General features: G+C 42.1%; 1 protein-coding gene across 1 annotated transcript in view; it reads right to left on the reverse strand.

Annotated features, from left to right (window-relative positions):
- The window catches only part of DRC8 (dynein regulatory complex subunit 8), a gene marked incomplete at both ends in the record, with an annotated part of 29,016 nt that extends 17,740 nt beyond the window's left edge, over positions 1-11,276 (reverse strand). Inside the window, 2 exons of the mRNA XM_084202647.1 lie at positions 4,203-4,261; positions 11,098-11,276. Coding sequence (XP_084058773.1) covers positions 4,203-4,261; positions 11,098-11,276 — 238 coding nt within the window. The remainder of the gene's footprint in view (positions 1-4,202; positions 4,262-11,097) is intronic.
- Positions 11,277-14,893: the final 3,617 nt, after the last annotated feature.

The following is a 14,893-nucleotide window of genomic DNA, read 5'->3' on the forward strand; positions in this document are numbered from 1 at the left end:
AATACATCAATTTGTAAAAAATATCTAGTTTGTGCTAGTCAGTTGGCAGCCACTACTGAAGTTACAAGTTGCCAGTCAGTAACTTTTTTACCTGATGAAACAAGACATTCTGTATGTTACCCTGGGTTTTGACTGCTCAGTAAAAGGCATTTTAAATGCCACTGCATTCTAATCTACCATAGATTCAGATATTTCAATACATGTGGGAACCAAAATGAACAAAATTAATAGGGCAATTAACAACTCATTCAACTGCTGAGAAACAAAGTGTAGAAACTATTGCAGCCTTGATAAGCAGTCAAGCTTCTAGTTGCTCAAAAAATTCTTAAACTACTTGACACTGTAATATAGAACAAAAGAGGATACGAAGAATGCCACATCAAGCAGGGAAAGAAGCCATAGTCAGCATCTTCCATCACCTCGAATTTCTAAAGGTGTTTAAACTCATAGTTCACACTACCCCTAAACACAGTTCATACTAAAATGTCACTCATTTGAAAGGGAATATCCACCATTTACAAAGTTCTTGTCCCATCATCTCTCCCCAAAGGTCCTGGAGTTGTGGACAATCATGTCTACTGCTCTCACTTCTGAATCAGACACGACTGTTCAGCAGCAGGAAAAATATTTCTTTCCCTCATGGTACACGTTCTTGTTGGTTATCAAGCCCACTTTAATGGTGTCACTTCTGGCTGTTCCTCCAAGATGCCATTATTTTCCCTGGTCTGTGCTGGGCTGACTGGGCCCATAGCAGTTCACAGAGATCACTCTGTAGCCTCAGTCCTGTCTGCCTTGAGTCATTATGATATAACACCTTCAACAGCTGCTCTATTAAACTTGACTCCCATGTCCTGACCAGAATCCTGTTTGCTTCCTCTGTCCTCAGTCTGCATTTCTCAATTCTGTGTTTCTTGAAACCAGGGGATGCAGACGGCAAAGTATGTCAGCATGAAGCCCCAGTGGTACTACAACCACTGCCTGAGCTTTCTACAGGTAATGCATTTGCCTATGAGAATGGAAAACAGCAAAATATGAGGGATAACCTTGCTACCTCTACAAATTCCTCAGAAGATCCTTGCTTCAAAACAAAGTTTTCTGTATATTGGAACCACAATTTTCTGTATCTTTGGCTCTCTTCACGTGCCAGCCCTACAGGCAAGGGGAAGAAAATCCTTTCTTCCGTCTGCTCAAAGAGTTCCTGAGCACCTTGTTGGTGAGGGCAAGCTCAATCTACACAGTCCTGAGAACTACACTACAGGGAAAAATCATTCCCCTGTAGGCAGCTAGTCTGATTGATGCACCACAGGTATATATCAATCCATGCACCTCATGTATCCCAGAAAAAGCTCAGCTAAATATGCCCTGATGTTTTACTGTACGCAATCTGTATAGACATGCCATATCTGCATATAGATAGATAGATAGATAGATAGATAGATAGATAGATAGATAGATACTGAACCATCATTCTTCATAAGCATCAGCAGAGAAGCCTGCAATCCTGGGACATGATCAAGGAATATTACCTGCTTACACTGTGATGGAGTTCAGTCTTCTCAAACCTGAAGCACTGAGGTTTGAGGAGCAAGTGATTTTTCTTTTTTTTGGTTGGTGAGCGTTCTTTGTTAAGGTTTTTTTGGTTTGGTTTGTTTGTTTGGTAGGATGATATGGAAGGAGTCCCTGCTTGCACTTCACAGAATGAATTTGTGACTTGATCCACATCTGCCAAAGAGGAGAAATGGAGGTGCAGTGGCTGGCTTATTGGTATGACCATGCATCTGGGATGCTGTGTGTATCGTGTTCCAGGTCAAAGCAATTAAGATGAGACAGACTCTGGCAGGGATTCCTTAGCTGTCACAAGCCCAGGCAGTGGCCCATAGCAGCACCTAGCTGAGACAGGCTAGCCCAGCTCTTGAAAGTGTGTAGAACTTGGCTACAGCTCCAGATTCTCCTGCTGATTAAGTGTTCTGGGCCTACCAGCACGTCCAGGGGGGAAAAAAAAAAATCAGAAAAGTTGGCCCATTGGCAGTTAAAATTGCAAGACATTCTGACACATTTTCTAATGAGCAATTTTTAAGCCATTCTAGAGTATTCCTTTTACATCTACAGGGAAAATGTTCCAGTGGAGGTTATCACCCACTACCTTGCTAGTGATAGTGGGCAGAAACTTTTCCACCAGAAAATGCAATGCAAGTTGGATTCCCACATATGCAGCTGCAGAGGAAGGTTTTCTGCTCTCTGTTTTGACCAGCCAGGATGGCACTGGGCAGGGAGATTATTGTGATTATCTCCTTTAAGCAGCAAGGAAGTGCACAAGCAAATACCCAGTCCTTCTCCAGCTCCAATTTACTGCAATTTATCGTTGCTCTGCTCCTGCTCCATGGTGCTGCAGACCTGAGGTCCTCCTGCCATCCCCCGTGGTCCCTTGCTGAGTGTACCACAGCTCATATCCAGTGACAAGCACCTTGCTGTGTCACTTCATAGCTCAGTCTTGCACCTTTCCCTGTAGCTACAGCTTAAAGACTTTTATCACCATGAGTACAAAACCTTTCTGAGCTCTAAAATACTCAACAGTGAGAGCTAATACTCTGACCTGATCTTCTTAAGCACCTTATTCCCTGTGTTGTGACCCACTGCCACCTCACCCCTGTTGTAAATAGTGCAGGGTCATGCTATGAACTATAACGTACATCTTATTGTCTATACCCTCTGGAGAATACATAACACTGGGAAATAGAAGGAATGCATGTAGTGGCTGCTCTGTGTAAGTTCAAACCTCAAATAAAAATTAGGGATAATCTCTTAGAGCTTGAATGAATCTGGAGTCATCATTACTTACAGCAGAAGCACTTGGCAGTCCTCCTGAGCATCTTTCATAATACAACAGCACCTACCCTTGCCCTGGGGATTTCTCTCTTCCCAGATTTCACACAAGCCTGCTTGCCCACACTTTCTGCATTTCTTGTTGCAGAGACCTTGCAGAAAAGCCAGTTTCTTCTTTTTTCACGCTAGTATTTGGTCAAATGTTGAAACAGATTCTTTTTTCCTCAGGCCCATTTAGCCTTTTTGCACTTCTCAGAAGGAAGTTTGATGACACGGGCCTCAAGACCCTGGGATGGGAAAGTTACAGTGGTATTACAAGACAGAAAAAGCTCCTGACTCATGGATTACAGTGACACACATTTTCATCTGATAAGCTGTCAAATATTTTATGCCAGAAGTAGCTGTAACATTTTTAAAGCAACAATACAGGCATAGCATGAAATGTTCCATTGCAGCTCTCAGGACCTGGCCCTGCCTGTCTTCTCTTCCCAAACAGTCAGCCACAGCCATACTGCTTGTTCACAGTCCTCACAACTGTTGCAGATTATTACTTTAGAAGCAGCACCCAATAAGGACTCTTTAAGAAGAATCATGTATCCAAATTGGACCTAATTGGTCTCAATTATGACCTGAATTTCAGTCAGCAAAGCAGAGCCTCATTTTGCAGCTAGTCAACTAGCATCTAAGTCTGACTTCACAAAACCTGGGGTCATTTGCACAGGTCCAGCTCTAACTGCAAAGCTCTCCTGCTACCTAGTGTCCACTGAAAATTTGCCAAACTGTTGCTATTGCATGCAGCCAACACAGAGGGCAGTGAAACATGTTTTGTCACACTAATTTGCAGAATGATAGGGGAAATCCTTTTAATACAAAAGATCTGCTCTTGAAGAGATGTGAAGCAGATGATGTGATGTGCCTCCAGTCATCCAAAGAAAGCAAGGAAGTCCACTCTATGCAGAGATCTGGATTGCTTTCTGCACACCTGTGATTCATAGGTAATATGCAATGATTATTTTATACTTCATGATGTTGTCCTTCCTTCAGTGAAGGGAAAAAACGTCAGCACTTGACATTAGTTAGCCTGCAAAGAATAACAGTGATACTTTTTTTAAGTCAATACCAGCTGCATGCAGCGTCCCTTTTCACAAGGCAGAGATAAATTCAGCATAAATCTCCATTAGGAATGTCTCGCACATGCCTGAAATTACAACTCCGGCAGTTGCACCAGCCAGCACTCTTGTGGCAGCTCAGAGCTGGCAAAAACAGTAATCTCATTGCAATTTTTTCTATATCCCTCATCTCAGCCACACCTGGGATATAATGAAAGAGCTATGTCTAGCCCATACTTACATCCTCTTTCATCCCCAACAGCAACCTACCCTGTGAGGATATATAGCTCTCCTGGTGATGCTGAGTCTTGCTGTATCTCCAGCTGCAGCTGAAAAAGAACAGCTTCCATAGGCTGTGACACCAGCAGAGAACAGGTCTGCCTCTGTGCTGTGCAGTCACAGAAGGCATCTCTCATCTGTCTCCATTTCTCCTGCACTCTCCACAGTGCTGGCCCCACAAGCAGATGGCAGAGCTGCAAAGGACAATTCTGACACCCACATATGCACCAGACCAAATTCCACCAAAATGTGGCAACGCACATGCTGCTCTGGGACCCACTAAAGCAGCTCATTTTGCCAAGAACATGGGACAGTCCCAACAGGGAACCATGTCACTTGTCACTGACAATGCACACTTGATTGCATGTGTGGCAGCAGCAAATATCTTGTAAATTGAATATTCCACCTGAACTGCCTTTGCACACTGATTGCTCAAGTGGTCCAGAACCAGGCACCAGAATCAACTGGATCTGAGAAGTAATTTATTTTAAACATTAGACATTATGGAGTTTAACTGCAGTACCCCAGTGCTGCTACTAGAACAGAGCCGTATGTAAATGTTCTTTTGAATCTGCAACATAATGGTAGAGTGAGGGGTTTAAGAATGACTTAATACAGGCTGTTATTATGTAATAAATCAGAAACCTTTCAATTTGGTGTCTTAAATGGGTTTAAAAAAAATAGTTTCTAGACTGGCTGCAATTCTATCTGAAGTACTCTGTCTTTGTCCAAGCAAAGGAGGACTGTTAGAGTGAAACAAAATGGCAAGGAATTAGAGGGGTTTGCTGCTGCAGCTGCCTGGTTTTTAAGGCACTGCCTTGAAAGTATCACTTACAGTGCTAAATCACTTCCTTTACATACTATGAATGAATACAAACCTCCAATTTTCTGTTTACCTAAGAGTAATATTCTGAATTTGAACAGCATTTCAGCTGACAACTGACACATACATTTAACATCAATAGGGAATAAGACACTTCTGGCATTCATCATTTCAGACAGGCTAAGCTAAAGGAAAAAGTTAGCAAACTTGGAAAAGAAGTGCACAAGCTGTTCAAAAATGAACTTCAGAATTCATTTCTAATTTTCCTGACCATCCAGAACCAGAAACTCCAGTGACTTACACCAGTGACACAATAATCCTCACCATTTTTAAGATGTACTTGGAGAGCATTTGAAGGTTATGCCTCTCTACAGCCCTAGACTGGATTCAAGAAAATCCCTTCCAGTCTCATTCATAAGGCTGTCACATCCTACCCACCCCTATGCAACACTGAACAGCAAAAACAATGCATTTCCAAAAAGCTGGGAGTCTGTATTTTCTTGAAGGTAGGCATTGACAACCTAAGGCCATTTATAAAAATCCTGCTGAGACCCATCAGGTAGCACATAGTCCTGAGGTTGGTGTGGGACCTCCAATCCCTCCCTGTGCCAATAGCTTTTACCTTCCCACTGGGCATCAGCAAGCACCACTTCTCTGGCCACCTCTGCAGCACTCCAAGCCCTTCACTGACTGCCCCATTTGCTTCCCATGTCACTGCCATGCTGAGAACAAGGCCCACCTCTGCACAGGCTGAGCTGGAACATCACTGCTGCAGCTTCCCTCAGGATACCTCACAGATGGGTAGGAGCTATTTTAAGCTTCTTCCCCCACCTCAGCCATTGTCTTAAGGCAGAAAACAGCAGCAGTACAATTGGACCCCATGGCAGGATTTGGTCAGGGCAGAGCACTGGTGTAACCAACAGCCCTGTCTGCATGGCCACCTCCCAGCTGGGGACTAAACACTGGCTGTGACAACAGGTTCATGTCACATTTCTGTTATTCAAAAGACCATTTTCCACAATCTTTTACCCAACACATTTTATTGCCAATAGCAACAAAGCAGTATCTGTTCGCACAAAATACAGGTACTGCTAAGCTGGAAAAAACCTCCCAACACCACAGATCTCAGTAATTAGTATGCAGACATGGAAATTCTTAATAACATGTTAACTATTGTTGGAAAGATAATTTGTGGGAGTTCTCAAGCTCACTGGTTGGCATTGTTGAAAAGGCAAAAAAGTTTAAAGCCTTTCTTTGCACACCATCCAATTTTTTATGCACTAAATCAGCTAGAAGTAGAGCCAAACTGAAAAATTTCTGCCATTTTACACACCAAGAAACAAGAAACCTGTCAATCTGCAATTACCTATTCTACATCTATTTGAGATCAATTTCTGCTGTGGGAGTATAGCCAAGAGGTTCAGATCTACAATCTGTGTTTGCCATGCGAGATTGACATCATTTATTTTTTGTTTCATTCCCAAATAAGTACAAATATTAAAACATAAATCGGATTGATGTCAGGGTGCATGTTAAACCGCATTACAGTCTAATAAAGACTAGAAACTTTTCTCCTCATGTAATTTCTCACAGCAATGTCAACAAGAGGATACAAAGATATTCAGAGCATTCATCTGTTGTCATTGCATAGCTCCCATAACCTTCTCGGTGATTTCTCATGGGCAGCTCCTCACAACACTGACTCCTCCTTCTTCACAGCCAACAACTCCATCTCTCTTCACAGCACAATCAACAAACCCCAACTCTCTTCACAGCCAGCTAACTCACTCTTTTGTAGCACTCTTCTTATTGGACACACCTATGGCCTGTTTGATGATTAATACAGCTGCAACTCCTCAGGTGTGAGACTACCTTCTGCACTACCTTTATTTTCTTACATTCTATCCTTCCACATTCATCTATAAATTCTACTGTGATAAAACTGCACACTGTTTTTCTAAGTAATCTCATATATTCAGATTTTCTTCTAGAGCTGAAATACTTCTTGCTTGACCCCTATGAAAGCTACTTATTTTTAACAGTTCATACTAATTTTGTATTTTTTCCCCATAAATTAAACACTGCCACTTTTTAAACTAGAGATAATTTGTCTGATGGACTACTTTAGCCTGAAGGTTTATTGTGTTTAATTCAGAGCTTTTGTACCTTTCAAATGCTGGTGCTCATTTGTAAAACTCTCAAAAATACATTTTAAAATCCTCAGTATAAGAAGTTCTTAAAAGAACTCTTATGCTTCAACATCATGTGTATCATCCCTTTCAGTGGGATTCCCCAAAGCGGTGCACAGCTTAAGTGCTTTTCTGTGTCGGGTTTGAAATTTTCATGTTAATTAAGAGTGCTCCAAGCAGAATTAATGGTTATGACTGCCTACTGTGCTCACAGCAGCTACAAGGCTCTCTCAGCTTTGACTCAAAGCATTAAAACAGAATGAGCAGTGATAGCACATTTTCAGTATCTCTAGCAACACAAAAGGCAGGCAAACCAGATGAGGTGATGTGGACAGGAAGGTTTAGATCCTCCTTCCAGGCACGGGAAGATTCAGTAGGGCAGGTGATACAGGCATAACTCTGCTGCTTTGAAAGAGGGTAGTAGTTGAATGCGTAACTAGTTCTTCCCAAATGTTACCTCCAGTATCTCTGATTTCACCATTATGCCAGGCAGCAAACTCGGGCAGGCAAAGAGCAGACATGTATGTATGACTGAACACACTGTTACTGTATTTACATACTAAAATAGGAGTGAGAACTCTTTCCCAAGATCCATATGATGGTGTGTCTTCATCCGTGGCACGAAGAGGTTTTGTGAGGCCTGATTACAAATTGCTACCTAGAACAACTACTAATCTACTAGAGAAAACCATCCTTGCAGAACTGTTACTCTCCATAGGTCTTCACAGCAGAATCATGCAACTTTCTGGGGACACCTGTTATCCACAATTTGGTTCCATACAAGTGTAAGTGGGTGAAGTAGCAGCTCAGACTATTCAATATACTCTCCTTTGGATTAAAATTCATGACTTATTAATGGCATTTTAAATATGCCCTATCTGGCACAAAGAATATGGTCTTTGAAAATCTCTAATACTGATCAATTACATAACATTTCCATAATGATACAAGAACACTGAAGCGTTTTCTCCTTTACGTACTTTCATGTGATTGCTTAAATCCCAGATGAAGAATAATTTGTCTTCAGTCTAGTTGTACTTGAGGCACTACCAGTCTGACATTTTGCTTTCAGGTTCTAGCAACATCAGTATTGAGATCAGAGGTATCAAAACTTAGAAAATCTGACATGTTATGTCAAATTACAAAGACAGTATCTGAGAGCAAATGGAAGAACAGACAGACTGAATTAAGTAGCAGAAAAGGGGAAGGAAGCCGAATGATAGGAGGGAAGATAGAGACAAATGTACAAAAGTGAAAGATTAAATAAATATTCTAGCATAATCAGATGGGTGGGGAGAAAAAACATTAAACATTGTTGAAAACACAAATGTAGGTATATAAATTCAGACATAAAACATGCAGCTACATACAGTATGGGCATGGTCCCATTAATACTTAACGCACATATAAGATTTTATTTGCAACTTTTGCATAAGCTAGAGGGTAATGTGTATGTTACTCACTGATGTGAGTAACACATACAAGAGGTAGCAGGATTTGGCCTCCCACTGTTTTTCCTTGTGTACATCATGTATATCTGTAAAACATTTAAGCAGGCACTTCAACTTCGAAAAAGACTGAAGTTGGAAATAATAGGACCTAAGGGAAACCTTTCCAGGAAAGCTGGTGGAATTGCAGTTCTGCAAAGCACCATGAGGAATACCCTAAGGACTAATTATTTGACAATACAACTAATGGTATTACTTTGAAGCATAATAAAGTTAAACCTGCAGCTTGCGTAGATGTGGAGTACTTGCTGGAGGGAAGCAAAATGGATGTGAGAATCCAGAATCAGGGAATCCTAATTAACCCTCTAACTGCTATCAGCAGGAAGGCTAATAGCAACTCTGAAGTGGCATAAGTGACTTAATCCTAAGGGATTGCCTCTGTTAATGAGACACTGACTGTTAGCTGTCCTCAGCCATGTTTACAGTAATGAAGCACCTTTATAAGGCAATAAACAACAGGTTTGCCTAATAGCAGGCTGGGATTCTTGTGAGTGATGGAAGCTACTGTCCCAGCGACATGAGTTATTGTCCCCATCCAACAGATAAGAAACTAAAGTCCAGTATGTCACTTCCCATGATCCACTGGTTGGGCCAGAGATGGAGTTTATGGGTCAAGGTAGTTTAGGATGACACTACAATTCTCCTCTAGAAGATGACATCTAAAACTCTACTGGGAATAGTGTTTTATAGGATGGTAAAAAAACATGAAGCATTAAAAAAAACCAAGAGAGTCTGTCTTTAGTAATACAATAATTAAACTTCTTTAAAAGAATACTCATTTTGAAACTACAAAAAAAAAAAAAAGGCCTTAAAAGTCTTTAATCAAGCAATCAAAAACCCAGGACCTTCCTTCTCCAAGAGTTTCTGGCTGTGGCTTGACAAAACAGCACAAAATCTCAATATTATTCATATGGGTACCCAAAATATATGGAGCCAGGCTTCCAAATACTACTTCCCTCATCTCAGAAGGTTTGGCAGACTTCTAGGCTATTATCCTATCATTTCTATCCACTTCTGCTACTGTGCCTCAGTTTCATTTGCACCACTAGAAAGATGCAAAAGATAGGCTTCCACATGACTAAACAAAAATTAAAACCAGTATAAAAAATAAAACACTTTAAGAGCAGTCCTGAAGGAAGCTACATGTCTTACTGTTTAATTTCTTCAAGATATCTATATTGCAAAGTGCAGCTAGAAACGCTTCTACAAAAATCAAATTAGTCATTTAGCACCATCCACAGCAACCACTTAGACAAGACTTTCCTGCAGCATATATTGTTTCCTAAAAAATATTAAATAATCAATTGATTGTATTATTTCAATTACAATGTTCAGACTTTTCAAACTATTGCAACACACGCAAGTTTAGTTACAGAAAGGATGGATTTCAGAAGTCACAATATTGTGGGCTTTACAGAAAATATGTTTTCCTTGAAATGATACTTGAATATCCTTGAAGAAGGAATTACCTCTAGCCTATAAAATAGAATTTCTGGCAACACTTCATAAAGTAGAACACAGTGGCCTCTAAAAATAAGCCACGGTGCTATCAGCAGCACATTCCCTTTTTTCTGGCAGAAAGAGACCAATGCATCCAGAAACGACTGCGAGGGGCCACAATCAGCCAGCAACAGGTTCAGACATCCCAGCTGCCCTGGCAGCCACCCCATGCCATGACAAGCCGTGTCACCATCCAGCCTGGGCGCACCCTGTGTGGTGGCAGCACCGCCATAAGGCTGCCAGCACCACCAGGCAGCTGGTGGCACCCCTGTGGCAGGGAGTGCTGCAGAGCAGCCCCTGAGGTAGAGGGAGTGGTGTGGCCACCGTGGATGGGATGGGAAGTCACTGGGTGTATTTCTGCTTGTGTGAATATGCACGCGTGCATGCTTTCATATACACCTACATACCCACATCCATGCACAATGTGCATGAACAGATATGTGCACGTACATATCTAAAATCACAGAATGAGCTGAGCAGGAAGGGATGACAAGGATCATTGAGTCCAACTCCGTGCCCTGCACAGGATCACACCAAGGGCCGGAGAGCACTCTCCGAACGCTTCTTGAGCTCTGCCAGGCTGTGCTGTGACCACTTCCCTGGGCAGCTGTTCCGGTCACCCTCTGGGTGAAGAACCTTCTCCTGATACACAACCTAAACCTGCCTAGCACAGCTTCAGGCCCTTTCCTCCGGTCTTGTCACTGGGCACCAGAGGAAAGATATCAGTGTCTCCTCTTCCCCTTGTGAGGATGTCGAAGACCGCAATACACACACAAGTGTGTGTATATATATGTATGTATGCACTTGAGTATGTGTATAGGGGTGTCTGTGTCCGCCGGTGCGTGTCCGTGTGTCCCCCCCGGCACCAGCCCCGGCCAAGGCTGCCCGCGCCGCCGCCGCCCCTCCCACCGCCCGCGGCCTGAGGCGGGCGGGCCTCACTCGGCGGCGCCCGTCCCCCGGCCCGGCCCCGGCCCGTCCGCACACCGCGCCGGCGGGGAGCCCCGGTCCCGGCCTTACCCTCGCTCTCCTCCTCCCCGTCGGCCATGGCCGCAGCGCCGCGCTGTCGCCATGGCGACGCGGGCCTGCTCGGGCCCTGTCCTCACAGCGCCGGGTGTCGGGCGTCGCTCGCCGCCGGGCTGAGGAGGGGAAAACGTGTCCGAGCCCCTTGCACGGCCCGGCTGCAGCCCTCCGCCCTTCCAGGCAGCGATCGAGTGAACCCCTTCAACCTGCCCCTGCAAAGGACTCAATTTCTCTTAGATATACATACAGCTTTCCCCGGCAATTGCGGAGATTTACATGTGTCTGAGCTTTTGGAAGTGAAAGAACATTTTATTCTAAATGCCATCACGCCAAAACAGCTAAAATATTCTGTCTTAGTGATATTAAATAAAACCGTGTGGTTTAAATTTAGCTGTGAGTTTTAGCAGACAGGCTTGCGATGCCTGGTTCTTCTGACTCCAAAACAGCTGCGAAAGTAGAAAAAAATACAAATAATAATAATCTGGCTAGATGCAACCGTATATTCCTGGAAAATAAATATTTATGAAATTCCTAGAGCTAAAACCTTGTCCTCACTACAGCAGGTGCTTCTTTGTCAGATGTTCAGTTTTGCAAAGCCCGCGTGGATGACTCGTCCTCGCACACTCAATTCAACCTCTCAAACAAACAGTTAATGATGTTCTCAGTATTCATGGAAGCCTGAAATTTAAAAAAAAAAAACACCACATGGAGCACAAACAGAGCTTCTTTGATTTAAAAAAAAAAAATCACTTTTTGGGAACATTTTAACATTTGCTACTTGCCTTTCAGACACTTATTTTTGCATTTTTTATTGAACATGGCTCAGAGTAAAGAGGGTATAATAGATACCCAAGAGAGTACATCTTTACTCTGTTGGGAAAACAGCTGATTACACTCTCTAGCAAAGCTGATCCCTCTGAAAGGTTATCTACTGACTTGAGCAGTTAGTTTATTAAAGTAATTAAATATTTCAAACTACATGTTTGACTACAGGAGTACAGATTTGTTTCCTCTCAAATTGCTAACAGAAATTTTGGTGAGAATAGCATGGCAGAAGAATTTAGAGGATGCAGCAGCAAAAGAAAAAAACTTTATCTTTCAGTCTTACAGGGGTCCTATTTCTTATTCCCTTAACCCTTCCACACAGAAAACTTGTCTTTCCTGATTTTAGATCTATGGTGGTGGGTCAGTCACATGTTTTAAGCTGGAGAAAAGTGCAAAATACATTGTTTTGGCAAGGATGGACCTCTCATACCTCTTCCCTCCCCACCCCAAATGTAGAATTTCATGTTCTTGAATACTGTGCCCAGCATTAGATTTCCACATCATTCATCATAGGACACTTATAGCTCTTCTACAAATGCTACACTAATTCAAAGTATTTACTACATATCCCTCAAAAACCCTAATAAAATCCTGTTGTAGTTATTCAGGTTTTCATGACAAATCCATGTCCAAAACATTAACAACTCTGAGTTTTAAAATAAATACAAGTATTGCATATTGTGCATATTTATTGAGATTATTGCATGTTCCTAGTAGATATTGAATGGAAGTGAGTCACTGCAACTGGGACATGATAAGAGAGTAATTCCACTTGGGCATCCACCTCTAACATCTTCCCAGCAATTTCTCCAGGGCTTGCACTTGGCTTTCCTCATTGACAGGCACTAACCTTTGTGTCCTCCAAGAGAGATGGTAAGAAAAGCAGTGTGTAAAAGCTGATGAAGAAAGGGGAAATCGTGCAATGTAGCACAGCTATGCCATGTCATTTACACCACAACATCTACGTCCTGTTGTAGCTGCTGGCTCTAGCCCTCGTGAGCTGCTAGAATAGCTCCTTGGGGAACGTGTTCTTGTGAGTATATAAAGGCCTTGCTCAAATCCTGGATGTTCGTATCAAACTTGTTAAGTTTCATAACTTTAGCCTGGCTACAGAATCTTCACTGACTCAGAGCTCATACAAATTTCAGCAAACAGCATTTTGCTGAAATTTGTCCTGCCTGTGCTGTTGAGATCCCACTCAGGACAATTACTGTAAATCAAAGTACTTCATTTGCATTGTCCACTCTAGCCTGGAGCTTCCTTTTGCTTCCACCAGCTTGCAGCCAAATGTCCTTATTCTCCCAATTCCTAACGCATCAAGCTTCGGTGTCCTGCCTATCTCCAGGAGCAGAACAAAATACTGAATGAGAAAGCACTTCAAAATGAGAACTCACTGCTTTAAAATTTCCTGGCAATGTACCTTGAAAAATCTGTGTAGGGAAAAAAATGTTAACAATTATAATGCAGATCAAATACCTGATATATGGACCTGAACCATATAGCTGTTTCTCTTTTAACTTCATGCACAGATACCTCAAACCAAGGGTATGAGTGGGCTGAAACAACTAATCACATTTTGGCACAGACAAGTACAAAAGGAAACCCAGAACTACTAATTCAACAGCTTGAAATATCAGCTGCTGCATGCAAGATCTTTACAGAGCTCCTCTGAAGAGAACATACCCTTTTTAAATTGTGATTTTTCATTTTAAAAATGTCAGAAGATATCTCAGGAAAATTATAAAAGAATCCAGCATCATTGATATAAAGCGTGAATCCACTGAAGTCTCACAGACTTAAGGTTCCTTTACCTCCACTCCTTATTTCATCACATACATTCCTCTCAGCTATCAGGGTCCTATCACACATTTTGCATATTTTCCATGCATATGTTCAGAAATGTTATTCAGCATTAAAAACAGGTCTAAACTGGGAGAAGTGATGTAAGAGAGAGCAGTTCAAGGAGGTCTAATAACATCCTACAGAGCTGTGTCCCCCCATGGCTTCGGGACTGCAAGCATCTCAACACATCTTTGCTCCAAACATTTGCCAAAGGCCTTCACTGTAGGACTCTCTCTGTGGGTCCTTGGGGACCATATAATTGAAGGCACAAAGAAGCCTATTAATTTGTCCTTCACAGAGAAAGTAGGTGGATAACTATGATTTTGTGGCAGGATTCTTACCTATAGCTCGTCTGAAGCCAAAGGGGTACAGCTGTGCTGTTCAGCAGGCATTTCCATGTCACTGTACCCTTTTTCACCAATGTGACATGAATGACCCAAGTGTACTTTCATTCCACTCTTCCTCTGGGATCAGCAGCTGATTTCAGTGACTCAGAAACAGACTCTTCAAAACAGAGCATTATCTAAACATTAGCTGTTCACCAAATGTTACACAGTAACCAGATAAAAATGAGAAAAAGTCTCTGTCGTTCCTTGCCTATACTGTATCTTTTCCTACAGAATTTAGGTAAATTACACTAGAGAGCAGCTACCTTTTTCCTTCATGTGTAGGAGGGGAAGACAGCTTCTCCTCTGGCTTGTTCTCTTTGTAACTGCAGGCTTTGATCCTATGCTTGGAGTAGATGAAGAGAAGCCTAACAGAGTGGGCAGAGACAGACATACAGGCATGCCCTCCATTATTTCCTCTACCACTGACCTCTTCCAGGCTGCTGGTATATTTGTATTAACCTTACCTGTCATAATTTTGCTTTCTTTCAAAAAGATAATTCTTCCTGTTCTCACCTACAGAACAGCAAAAAGTACATAAATTATACTTAAAAGTGTATAAATTGGCTTAATTTTTTATATAAATAAT

Source organism: Fringilla coelebs (assembly GCF_963513975.1).
Source record: "Fringilla coelebs genome assembly, chromosome: 3".
NCBI lineage: Eukaryota > Metazoa > Chordata > Aves > Passeriformes > Fringillidae > Fringilla > Fringilla coelebs.